This window comes from Oncorhynchus masou, chromosome 30 (assembly GCF_036934945.1).
Source record: "Oncorhynchus masou masou isolate Uvic2021 chromosome 30, UVic_Omas_1.1, whole genome shotgun sequence".
In the NCBI taxonomy this organism is placed as follows: domain Eukaryota; kingdom Metazoa; phylum Chordata; class Actinopteri; order Salmoniformes; family Salmonidae; genus Oncorhynchus; species Oncorhynchus masou.
The window spans coordinates 16729220-16743225 of record NC_088241.1 but is presented as its reverse complement, the minus strand read 5'-3'; the positions used below and the strand labels follow the sequence as shown (position 1 = coordinate 16743225).

General features: G+C 42.1%; 1 protein-coding gene across 1 annotated transcript in view; it reads right to left on the bottom strand.

Moving 5' to 3' along the window:
* Positions 1–8625: 8625 nt before the first annotated feature.
* LOC135522175 (atrial natriuretic peptide receptor 1-like) overlaps positions 8626–14006 on the bottom strand; it is a 56764-nt gene continuing 51383 nt past the window's right edge. The window contains exons 17-22 of the mRNA XM_064948209.1: positions 13135–13281; positions 12910–13033; positions 12710–12778; positions 12413–12587; positions 12219–12317; positions 8626–12092 (exon numbers count right to left, since the gene is read on the bottom strand). Coding sequence (XP_064804281.1) covers positions 11935–12092; positions 12219–12317; positions 12413–12587; positions 12710–12778; positions 12910–13033; positions 13135–13281 — 772 coding nt within the window. The 3' untranslated portion in view covers positions 8626–11934. The remainder of the gene's footprint in view (positions 12093–12218; positions 12318–12412; positions 12588–12709; positions 12779–12909; positions 13034–13134; positions 13282–14006) is intronic.

Here is a 14006-nt window from a genome sequence, read left to right as displayed (position 1 = left end):
GGACGGCATGAAAGAGCACCAGTAAGCAAGTGACTCAGCCCCTGTAATAGGGTTAGAGGCAGAGAATCCCAGAGGAAAGAGTGGAACCGGAAAGGTAGAGACAGCAAGGGCGGTTCGTTGCTCCAGAGCCTTTTCGTTCACCTTCACACTCCTGGGCTAGACTACACTCAATCATATGACCCACTGAAGAGATGAGTCTTCAGTAAAGACTTAAAGGTTGAGACCGAGTCTGTGTCTCTAACATGGGTAGGCAGACCATTCCATAAAAATTGAGCTCTATAGGAGAAAGCCCTGCCTTCGGCTGTTTGTTTAGAAATTCTAGGGACAATTAGAAGGCCTGCGTCTTGTGACCGTAGTGTACGTGTAGGTATCTACGGCAGGACCAAATCAGAGAGATAGGTAGGAGCAAGCCCATGTAATGCTTTGTAGGTTAGCAGTAAAACCTTGAAATCAGCCCTTGCCTTGACAGGAAGCCAGTGTAGGGAGGCTATCACTGGAGTAATATGATCAAATCTTTTGGCTCTAGTCAGAATTCTAGCAGCCGTATTTAGCACTGACTGAAGTTTATTTAGTGCTTCATCCGGGTAGCCGGAAAGTAGAGCATTGCTGTAGTCTAACCTAGAGTAACAAAAGCATGGATACATTTTTCTGCATCATATTTGGACAGAAAATTTCTGATTTTTGCAATGTTATGTAGATTAAAAAAAGCTGTCCTTGAAACAGTCTTGATATGTTCGTCAAAAGAGAGATAGAGAGACGTTTATTATGTTCAACATAGGAGGGCCAAGCACAGGAAGCAGCTCTTTCAGTAGTTTAGTTGGAATAGGGTCCAGTATGCAGCTTGAAGGTTTAGAGGCCATGATTATTTTCATCATTGTGTCAAGAGATATAGTACTAAAACACTTGAGTGTCTCTCTTGATCCTAGGTCCCGGCAGAGATGTGCAGACTCAGGACAATTGTGCTTTGAAGGAATACTCAGATTTAAAGAGGAGTCCGTAATTTGCTTTCCAGTAATAATGATCTTTTCCACAAAGAGGTTTGTGAATTTATTACTGCTGAAGTGAAAGCCATCCTCACTTGGGGAATGCTGCTTTTTAGTTAGCTTTGCGACAGTATCAAAAATAAATTTTGGATTGTTCTTATTTTACTCAATTAAGTTGGAAAAATAGGATGATCGAGCAGCAGTAAGGGCTCTTCGATACTGCACGGTACGGGCTATCTAAGCTAGTCGGAAGACTTCCAACCCGCAGTATTAGACTTAAAACGAATCATCCTGCGATCATACACTGTTTACCAGGGGGTAGGGCTACCGACGTTAAGGCTAATCTGAAGACGGTGCTGGCTAAAGCTAAAACTGGCGAGTGTAGAGAGTATAGAGATATTGTTATCCACGTCGGCACCAACGATGTCAGAATGAAACAGTCAGAGGTCACCAAGCGCAACATAGCTTCAGCGTGTAAATCAGCTAGAAAGATGTGTCGGCATCGAGTAATTGTCCCTGGCCCCCTCCCAGTTAGGGGGAGTGATGAGCTCTACAGCAGAGTCTCACAACTCAATTGCTGGTTGAAAACTGTTTTCTGCCCCTCCCAAAAGATAGAATTTGTAGATAATTGGCCCTGTTTCTGGGACTCACCCACAAACAGGACCAAGCCTGGCCTGCTAAGGAGTGACGGACTCCATCCTAGCTGGAGTGGTGCTCTCATCTTATCTACCAACATAGACAGGGCTCGAACTCCTCTAGCTCCACAATGAAATAGGGTGCAGGCCAGGCAGCAGGCTGTTAGCCAGCCTGCCAGCTTATTGGAGTCTGCCAGTAGCACAGTCAGTGTAGTCAGCTCAGCTATCCCCATTGAGACAGTGTCTGTGCCTCAACCTAGGTTGGGCAAAACTAAACATGGCGGTGTTCGCCTTAGCAATCTCACTAGAATAAAGACCTCCTCCATTCCTGCCATTATTGAAAGAGATCACGATACCTCACATCTCAATAGGGCTACTTAATGTTAGATCCCTCACTTCAAAGGCAGTTATTGTCAATGAACTAATCACTGATCATAATCTTGATGTGATTGGCCTGATTGAAACATGGCTTAAGCCTGATGAATTTACTGTGTTAAATGAGGCCTCACCTCCTGGTTACACTAGTGACCATATCCCCCGTGCATCCTGCAAAGGTGGAGGTGTTGCTAACATTTACGATAGCAAATTTCAATTTACAGAAGAAAAACGAAAGACGTTTTCGTCTTTTGAGCTTCTAGTCATGAAATCTATGCAGCCTACTCAATCACTTTTTATAACCACTGTTTTCAGGCCTCCTGGGCCATATACAGCGTTCTTCATTGAGTTCCCTGAATTCCTATCGGACCTTGTAGTCATGGCAGATAATATTCAAAATTTTGGTGACTTTAATATTCACATGGAAAAGTCCACAGACCCACTACAAAAGGCTTTCGGAGCCATCATCGACTCAGTGGGTTTTGTCCAACATGTCTCTGGACCTACTCACTGTCACAGTCATACTCTGAACCTAGTTTTGTCCCATGGAATAAATGTTGTGGATCTTAATGTTTTTCCTCATAATCCTGGACTATCGGACCACCATTTTATTACGTTTGCAATTGCAACAAATAATCTGCTCAGACCCCAACCAAGGAGCATCAAAAGTCGTGCTATAAATTCAGACAACACAAAAATGCCTTGATGCCCTTCCATACTCCCTCTGCCTACCCGAGGACGTCAGAGGACAAAAATCAGTTAACCACCTAACTGAGGAACTCAATTTAACCTTGCGCAATACCCTAGATGCAGTTGCACCCCTAAAAACTAAAAACATTTCTCATAAGAAACTAGCTCCCTGGTACACAGAAAATACCCGAGCTCCGAAACAAGCTTCCAGAAAATTGGAACGGAAATGGCGCCACACCAAACTGCGGGTAATGGAGTAGCCAATGACAAGGGGTTTCAATTTGTCAGAGCTAATGGTGGGAAGCTTCGGTGTCTCAGACCCCGTAACGGGAGGTGTAGAGACAAGAGAAGGTTCGGCCTCAGACTCCGACTCGCTGCTTAATGGAGAAAACCGGTTGAAAGTTTCTGTCGGCTGAATGAGCGACACCAGTTGAGCTGTCCTACAGTATTTCCCTCCAGAAAACATGAGAAAGTTGTCCGGCTGCGGGGACCGTGCGAGGGGATTTATACTAACGTTACTATCTGTACTTACTGGTGGCACAGACGCGGTTTCATCCTTTCATACACTGAAATTACCCTTGCCTAACGATTGCGTCTGAAGCTGGGCTTGCAGCACAGCTATCCTCGCCGTAAGGCGATCGTTCTCATGTATATGATGAGTTTAGCGACTGCAATTAGAAGGCATCATGTTAATGTTACTACTTAGCTTAGTGGTTTTAATGGATGGAGGAAACGTTGACAATTGCACATGCACACACGCACTTAAGATTATTTCTCGTGGTTGTTTTTGTAAAAAATAAATTAAAAAGAACACCCCAAAAATCACTCTATTTATATTATTTATTTGGAGGGATCTGGATAATCTTGCACCTTCATACCTGAAACAAACCATATGACAGTAAAGCTGCGAGCTACTAGGAATGGACGCTCCTAAAGACTATTATATACGCACCTCCATTATGATGCATCGTTCCAGAATATTTGGAAAAGCACCAACACAGAATATGAATCAAGAATTAACATAGCTATGGATCAAACCTAAAATACTGTTTTATCAAAAAACTTTCATTGAAAGTAATTTTTTAAATAAAATATTCTACATATGAATGCCTGAAATGGAAACTGTGAGTATTATTATTATTTGTATTCTTTACAATAAACAAGTTTAAGAATATTTATCCTCAAATTGTTGTTAATGTGGACTGGTTTTGCCTGTTAAAGCCATTCTAAAAATGTGCTTTAAAATGTTCAGAACTGGTCAAAGTTCACCCTCAGCCTTCCAAATCAAGATATTCATGTATTTAGTGTAAATTAAACTTGTTTGTAAACTCAGAATATTCTCTCTCTCCAATTTACAGATATCCATAGCATACAAGTCCAGGCTTCAAAGTGACAGAGGCCTAGAGGTCAAGTCCCTGGTGTCCATGGGTAACAGCGAAGCAACACCTCCATATTTTGGCTCAAAGGGCAAAGCTGCTCACAGGGCTACTGCTGACCTGTACCACCTCCCAAAGCCCCAAAAGGCTAAAGTCCTATATGAGTCCATCCTGCTTGTTGACCCCATCAACCCCAATGAAATCAGGATGATCCTGAGGACGATTGGCTTCCCCCTGACAGAAAAGCAGCTGAACAACATAAAAAAGAAAGAAATTAAAAGATTGGACGATATCAAAAAGAAAGAAATTAAAAGAAAGGAGCTAGAAAATAAATGGAGCCAGCTGCAGAGGCCTAAATGGATCCTCAAGCTCATCAAGCTGCGACAGGGGACAAAACCCGTCCATGGCAGGAGTGGACTGAAGACAACAGCCAGCCAGAGTGAAGCGGGCTCTGCCCGTACATCAGATAAGGCGGCTAGCAACAAGGGGCAAAAGAGAACAGCCAGCCAGATGGAAGGAGAAAGCAGCTGTACCTTAGAGGCATCTAGAAGGGGACAGAAGAGAGCAGCCAGCCAGATGGAACAAGTAGAACTCAACTCATCCAAACGCTTCTTCAATATACCTCCCAGCCAGAAGAAGTTGAGAGTCATTGATATTTACTCATATGTATTTGCACCCAGCCACATTGCCGATCACACATATGCACGCAAGAATAGTTCTTAACTTAAAGATTGCAACAATATAAAGTTGGTAAAAAAAATGTCACATAACAGTCATCAGTCAGTGTGTTTAGAATCACTATTCTTAGCAACAACAGCCAGAGAGAGCTGCCCAATGGACATGTTATGTAGTAATGTAACCATCCTAGAGCTGTACTGCTGATAAAATCTTCAACGCTTGACGTGACTGAAAGCTTAAAAATATATATATATGTATAATTTCTTAATACTATATACATGAGAACTTGCAGCCACATATTTAAATTTCTACTACTATATATTAGGAGGAAAAAGTATTTCTCCCCAGGCACTAAATACTGTAGCTAGTCTCACTAGTCTCGACAGATGGGTTGCCTCCCATAATCTTACAATGTTCCAGCACAGTGCTGGTGCCCTAGCTAGGTCTGGGATTTCCGAGACTACAAAATAGATATAACCTAGTTAAGTTGTTTTTGTGCTCTATAAACCATTAACATGATTAATGGTTGAACGTTTTGGTAATCTTTTAGCCAGTGGAGGCTCAGAGGAGGAAGGGGAGGACCGTCCTTCTGAGTGAACTTCATAAAAATTTAAATTGTAAAACATTTAAAAAGTTATCCTTTTTAGATAAGACTATACTAAATATCACGTCACCAAATAACTGATTAAAACATACTATTTTGCAAAGAAGGTCTATAGTAGCCTCAACAGCACTCTGAGGGTAGCACCATGGTGTAGCTGGAGGACAGGCAGCTTCCATCCTCCTCTGGGTACATTGACTTCAATACAAAACCTATAAGGCTCATGGTTCTCACCCTGTCCCATAGACTTACACAATTATGACAACATCCGGAGGACGTCCTCCAGCCTATCAGAGATCTTGCAGCACGAACTGACATGTTGTCCACCCAATCAAAAGATCAGAGAATTAATCTAGTACTGAAAGCATAAACTAAAGCTAGCTAGCACTGCAGTGTATAAAATGTGGTGAGTAGTTGACTCAAAGACAGAGAAAGACAGTTGAACAGTTAAATTAATTTCTTCCAAAGTGAAGGAGAAGCAAGAGAGAAATAGTCTTTTTTTTCTCCCCCTTTCAGTTTAACTGACTTAGCTAGCAAATGCAGCAAACTAGTTTAGCCTACGGAAACACCCTGCTCAAACAGAGGGATGCTATGTTAGCTAGCTGGCTATGACTTTCCAACACAACACTGGAACTCTTCCAAGTCAAGGTAAGCTTTTGGCATTACCCATTTATTGCCACCAGGGCCTACTGGTGTAACTGCTTACTGACTGTACACTAATGTTACTGCATGATTGTAGCGGGTTTACTAACGCGTTAGTTCTATTAGCTATGCTGACTATGAATTTAGCATAGCTAATATTGTGACAATGATGTAGGCTTTGTGTAGCGGTTCTCCTTGGGAAAGTTTTTTTCACCTGGGCCCATACAGCTGATGTGTTGTGTGTTGAAGTCCACAAGTGAAGGGAAGAGAAGGAATACAACATGGCTGTTATGAGAGTGAGCTGTGTTTACAGGTGATCAGGGGTGTGTTCATTCTGCCGATTCTGTTGAAAAACGTTTAAGCGGAAGCAAACGGAAACAAAACAGGGATAAACATAAACATTGTTTGAGGCTGTTGGACTAATGATTACACCCTATATCAGGCAAAAATGTGCAAGGCGGTATTGAATGTCACTGTCTGTCACCTCAAATTTGTCTCTCGACCTGTGTGCACCTACGTTGTAAACTTCAGTCATAAGCTAGCAACCTCATGATGGGTATAGTGAAAATTCGAGTATCATGTAATAGCCTAAACCTATCACTCTTACATTGAACTGGGTGAATGAAATGTGAATGAGAGTCATCCAATATGTTGTAATAGAAATAAGGCCATGCTCATGAAATAAATAATCCTCCTCCCTCATCTTAAACGACACTGACAGCCACTGCTTTTAGCACTTGTAAAATAATGGTTTATGACAGTGTCATTGATGATTTGAATGCACAGAGGTGCTTATCAAGTTACCTTCAGTATGGCAAGGGCATCTGTTAGCCAACCCCGTGGGAGGAGTTCAGTTCAGCTGTTGACTGAAAAAGACACCGCTTATTGACGTCATTAAGTAGGTGATAGTACCTGAGAACCAATGAGGCATGTGATATACCTGTAATTTAAATATATGGGCACAGCTTTATCTGTCACTTCAGAAGCATGTCTCCGAGAAATTGGACACTCCTTCATTCCATATCTAGTCTGCAGTCGAATATGGTCCTAAGTCTTACAGCAAAATCAACAGCAAAAGATTAGCTTCGTTAATGCCGTCTAAATGTGCGTAAAAGTGGATGTGCGTAAAAGTTGATTTGTGTAAAAGTAATCGGATCCCATTCCGAAAAATCGAAAATGTCAACGCAACTGCAACTCCAACCGACCTAGACGGCGGTAAAGACAAAAACATATATATTTTAAGGACATGTGATGACACCTGACCGCATCCAAGAGTTTACCATTCCACCCCCCGGACAGGCGCGCCACGCACGATGTCTGCAAACTCCAAGGGACCGGGAAGGATGCTCCCTGGTCCACCGACGTCGCTATACAATTCCACTGTTGCCGCGCTCACATCTGTTTTCTGTCGAGCACTGAATCACGACGGTCCTCTCCCGGAGCATCAATAATATACATGGCAAGAGAAGATTTGGTGGATCCAACGACACGGGCGGCATTGTCTCTTCCGCATTTACCCAAAATCACAACGCCATATGGCTTTCTCACCCTGGGCGAAAGCCCCTTCGTCCGAAGGCGGGAGTCATTCTTTTTTAAAGATGACTTGACAGTCTTGCATGATCAACGGGACACAACGGGCCAGCACACCCTCGTCGACTAAAGATCAGACGACCTCTGGCTCTAAGAGGATAGCGCACTCCTTTTCGTACAACGCAGCATCAACTCACAGTTGCGCCTCACGTCAGTCAGAAAACTATCGACATTCTGAGCATCTCTGTCTGGACACTGATCATGCCAGACCTCTGCCACTGTGCTCCCCGGGGAATGGACAAATAAAGCGAATATTCGAGAAGCGCCTGGCTTCAGTTCGGGCAATGTACCGGTCAGCGAAAAGAGACGCTCCATTTGTGCAGAGCGACAACATTTTGGGAACAGGGATCCAGGCATCAGACTCTTGATGTGCCACTTGGCGAAATTGGCACGGGGGATGCCCCCAATATTCAGTATATGTCGATTCGTCTTCGTGGCAAAATGTGAAGAATTGCACGAGATTAGTTATGAAACAGCGAATCGTTTTCTCTGCTCCATGGCAAAATGTGTAAATAGTTTTACATTTGCTTTAAAACTGCAAAATTTTCTCTCAGACACATGACAAAACATATAGAGTAGCATGATAAAACTGCATATTTTTCTCTCTGCCCCATGGCAAAATGTGTTGAAATCCAGGTGAAAAAGTCGTTTTCCCCAACAATTTGTTTTGGGGGGGGGGCCTTCCACTTATACTGATTTCAAAATACACCCATATATCCCTCAAAATACCTCTCAAGAGAGGCGTAATAAGTAGTCAAACTTTGTAGAATTGCAGGAAATTAGTTTTAAAGTCTCCCTTGATGTGCCATATGAGATATTACGGTCAAATTAAATAACAATGCTGATCTTTCAATCCACAACATTGTCTAGGTTTCCCATATACATTTCACAAACATTTGAACAAAATGTTCAGTATACTGTCCTACTATATGGCCTATTTTCCTTCTGTGCAAACTTATCCATGCCCTTGACTTGAAGAAATTAATGCATTAAAAATACAAATGTTTTAACCACAATAAATATGACCGTTGAAATGAATCAACCAACAAGCAAGATAAAGGGAATGGAGTAAAATAAAGTTTAGTACCACATTTCAAAGCTACAATAGAAACAGTTATATATAGTGTCTACTTCACTCAAGCACTTGATGTTACAGAGATCAAACACATACTTCACAGGCTTCAAGACACATTAGATAATGACTACATTACCTTATGATGGATGACAGGTTACAGTTTAAGGCTTATTCTTATACCCACCCGTGGGCTCTGATCTAAGGGAAAGGGTTACATTTGATCCTTGGGGAGAGAGAGAGAGATTAGTCAGAGATGATTGACTGAGAAAGAGAAAAGAAGGACAGGGATAGGGAGAAAGAACCCTAAACTACAGTATTGCTCATTTTGTCTAGGCTGCCCTGGATTAGAGGGTTTAATGAAGTAATCTAAAGATATTTGATAATCAGATATACAGTGGGGCAAAAAAGTATTTAGTCAGCCACCAATTGTGCAAGTTCTCCCACTTAAAAAGATGAGGCCTGTAATTTGCATCATAAGTACACTTCAACTATGACAGACAAAATGAAGAAAACAAATCCAGAAAATCACATTGTAGGATTTTTAATGAATTTATTTATTTTCAAATTATGGTGGAAAATAAGTATTTGGCCAATAACAAAAGTTTATCTCAATACTTTGTTATATACCCTTTGTTGGCAATGACAGAGGTCAAAAGTCTTCACAAGGTTTTCACACACTGTTGCTGGTATTTTGGCCCATTCCTTCATGCAGATCTCCTCTAGAACAGTGATGTTTTGGGGCTGTTGCTGGGCAACACGGACTTTCAACTCCCTCCAAAGATTTTTTATGTGGTTGAGATCTGGAGACTGGCTAGGCCACTCCAGGACCTTGAAATGCTTCTTACGAAGCCACTCATTCGTTGCCCGAGCGGTGTGTTTGGGATCATTGCCATGCTGAAAGACCCAGCCACGTTTCATCTTCAATGGCCTTGCTGATGAGGTTTTCACTCAAAATCTCACGATACATGGCCCCATTCATTCTTTCCTTTACACGGATCAGTCGTCTTGGTCCCTTTGCAAAAAAACAGCCCAAAAGCATGATGTTTCCACCGCCATGCTTCACAGTAGGTATGGTGTTCTTTGGATGCAACTCAGCATTCTTTGTCCTCCAAACACGACGAGTTGAGTTTTTACCAAAAAGTTATATTTTGGTTTCATCTGACCATATGACATTCTCCCAATCTTCTTCTGGATCATCCAAATGCTCTCTAGCAAACTTCAGACGGGACTGGACATGTACTGGACTGGACATAAATTACTATTGCAGATTCAAGTCTTCCCAGCCTGGTGCAGGTCTACAATTTTGTTTCTGGTGTCCTTTGACAGCTCTTTGGTCTTGGCCATAGTGGAGTTTGGAGTGTGACTGTTTGAGGTTGTGGACAGGTGTCTTTTATACTGATAACAAGTTCAAACAGGTGCCATTAATAATACAGGTAACGAGTGGAAGACAGGGGAGCCTCTTAAAGAAGAAGTTACATGTCTGTGAGAGCCAGAAATCTTGCTTGTTTGTAGGTGACCAAATACTTATTTTCCACCATAATTTGCAAGTAAATTCATTAAAAATCTTACAATGTGATTTTCTGGATTTTGATTGAGAACCATACTAGGCCGAAACATAGAAATACACAAATCATAGAAAAACAAACATAGACTGCCCACCCCAACTCACGCCCTGACCATACTAAATAATGACAAAACAAAGGAAATAAAGGTCAGAACGTGACAGATTCAAACCGAAAACACGAGATGAAACTACATGTCGACAGGCTGATTTATAAGGTCTTACAGACAGTATTGATCTGTTCTACACTTCTCAACAGATGATGAACACTGTTGGCTTGAGACGCAAAAAACAATACCATTCTCCATGACTCTCAAACTCAAAAGGTTACTGTGAACACCAAACCAAAATATGGAACTTTATACACATCTATCTCAGAATTAGTTTAGTCCTTTATACACATCAACCCCAGAATTAATTTAGTCCTTTATACACAACTAATTGGGATATTTCTTTAGACCAGAGGATAGAGTGCCTCCTACTGGCCCTCCAACACCACTTCCAGCAGCATCCATCCAGGAACTGACCAGGGCCAACCCTGCTTAGCATCAGAAGTAAGCCAGCAGTGGTATGGAGGGTGGTATGCTGCTGGCAACAATAATGCATTAAATTGAATCGTACACTTCAGTGAAAATAATGAAACTGTCTATGGTGCCGAAGAAGTGGAATGCTTGACTTTATCTTAAGTGCATTTCTGTGAATTGCCCTTTCGGCAATAGAAAAGTAATCTATTGAGAAATAAACAACATCTGTATTATACAAAATAATAAGACAGTAATATGACTGTAAACGGACAAATCATATACACTGATGAGACATTAGACACACGCACACCCACCCACACATATCAAACAAGTCATTTTAACTCCAGAGTAGGCTCAGTTATTGTGGTTGGGGTCTGGGGATACATAATCACAAAGACTACAGTGGAAATTAATCAAATTATAAATCCCACTGGGTAAAAGAAGTTTGAACGTAATTTCTATGTCATTTCAACCCTGAAAATGTATGTGATGATGTTGAGTCAACATGGAAAACTGATTGGATTTGTAAAAAAGTAAGGGCATTTTGTATCTAAACCTAAATCCAATGACATAGTGATATTTATTGTTTATTTCACGTTGAATTCACATTAGTTGACAACTCAACCAAATTTAAATCACAACTAGATGTTGAACTGACGTCTGTGCCCAGTGGGATACTGTGTACTCATAAAAGACATTAATTCAAAAAACAGTTACATAATGTGACCACCAGGTAGCAATATCCACAACCTCCTGTAAAGGTTTGTTTGTGAACCATTTTTTTTTTTACCGATCTAAAATACCATCAGTGTTGCATCCAAAACCTCCAACACGGAAATAAAACTGGAAAAACGTATACACAGAACTTCACACACACACACACACACACACACACACACACACACACACACACACACACCACACACACACACACACACACACACACACACACACACACACACACACACTCTCAGAGCATGTAGCTTTCTATATGTCCTTAAAAGGGCTGAAGTGAAGAAAGTTCTCCACATCCTCCATCCTTGTCCTCTTCCTCATCTACCCCCCACCTCATTCATTCACCAGGCCTCTTCATTTGATTACTTGCTCCAGCACTTCAAATCAGTGGTTCCCATTATTTGCTCAACTTTGCCTCCACCATTTCTTCATTCATGACATTCCTCCCTCCTTCCCTTGGCTCGTCCCCTTAGCTCGTTGACTCATTGTTCTTGCTCTCTCCCAGTAGCCAGTAGGTGGTCATTTTCCCCTTCCCCTTCATCTCCACGTCTCCTCTCAGCTCCAGCTGGAAGCAGTTGAACTCCTGCAGGACGTCACGCGTGGCCGCAGACACATGGATCTTCAGCGCTGTGAGGGAGAAGGTGAGGAGAGCAATCATTAATTAGTCAATTAACTACCACAGAGATATGAAGACCAGCAGATCTGTGGAACTGATTTAAAACCCACATGTTGTATGACTACTCTGTGGCTTACCTTCACCATTGGATTCCAGTCGTGAAGAGGTGTTGACTGTGTCTCCAAACAGACAGTACCGTGGCATCTTCAGCCCAACCACTCCTGCACACACAGGGCCTGAATATAGAGTGAAGTGAATTGGTCAATCACACAACTGAAATTGGTATATCATCACTGAGTCTACTAGTATGTGACCATCGCGTGCCGCTCACCACTGTGGATGCCAATGCGTAGTTTGAGCTGCTGGTCAGGCCGGTGTTGGATTTTGAAGGTGCGTACGGCGTTGAGCAGAGCCAGGGCCATGCGGGCGATCTCTCGGCCGTGTAGCTTCCCGTTCCTCACCGGCAGGCCGGACACCACCATGTAGGCATCACCAATGGTCTCCACCTGGGGGCGCCACAGAAACAGCAGGGGCAGGGAAGTCAGTGTGTCCTAATGGCAGATCTCAGAGGCTTCATCTCCTCTTTTCCTTTCCTTCATCTGCACATTGTTGAGAAATATAATGTTACCTTGTAAACATCAAAGTTGTCAATGATGGCATCGAAACATGTGTAGAGGTCATTGAGCAGGGTCACAACCTAAAGAGGCAAACATTTTTTAGAGCAGAATAGGAATTGTTTAGTTTGACTATGGCCTCCCTTGTAAAGTCTATCTTTGTAACTTGTCACACCTGTGGGAGTAGTGTCACAATGTGATTGTGCTCTCTCACCTGCATAGGTGTGCTCTCAGCTGATATGGCTGTGAAGCCTACAATGTCACTGAAGTAGATGGTGACTGAATCAAAGGCCTCAGCCTGTACCGTCTCCCCTCTCTTTAGCTGCTCCGCCACTGAACTGCAGGTACAGACAGTAACATTACACACTGTGTGTGTGTATCGCATTGACTCACTGTGTGTGTGTTTGTGTGTGTTTGTGTGTGTATAGCAGAGACTCACTGTGGCAGTATCTGGTAGAGCAGGGCCTCAGCCTTGCGTTTCTCTTCGTGGTAGGCCTGGGTTCTCTCCTCCACCAGCTCCTCCAGGTTGTTAGCATACTGCTCCATACGGGACAGCAGGTTATCCAGGATGTTAGTGCTGCACTCCCTACGCACACACAGACATATACACAATACCAGTCAAAAGTTTGGACACACCTACTCATTCAAGGGTTTTTCTTTATTTTTACTATTTTCTCCATTGTAGAATAATAGTGAAGGCATCAAAACTATGAAATAACACATATGGAATCTTCTAGTAACCAAAAAGGTGTTAAAGGTGTTAACCATATCAAAATATATTTGAGATTTGAGATTATTTAAAGTAGCCACCCTTTGCCTCAATGACAGCTTTGCACACTCTTGGCATTCTTTCAACCAGCTTCATGATGTAGTCACCTGGAATGCATTTCAAGTAACAGGTGTGCCTTGTTAAAAGTTTTGGAATTTGTGGAATTTCTTTCCTTCTTAATGCATTTGAGCCAATCAGTTATGTTGTGACAAGGTAGGGGTGGTATACAGAAGATAGCCCTATTTGGTAAAAGACCAAGTCCATATTATGGCAAGAACAGCTCAAATAAGCAAAGAGAAACAACAGTCCATCGTTACTTGAAGGTCATGAAGGTCAGTCAATCAGGAAAATTTCAAGAACTTTTAAACCATCAAGCACTATTACTGAAACTGACTCTCATGAGGACCGCCACAGGAAAAGAAGACCCAGAGTTATGTCACGTTCTGTCCTTTATTTCCTTTGTTTTGTCATTATTTAGTATGGTCAGGGTGTGAGTTGGGGTGGGCAGTCTATGTTTGTTTTTCTATGATTTGGGTATTTCT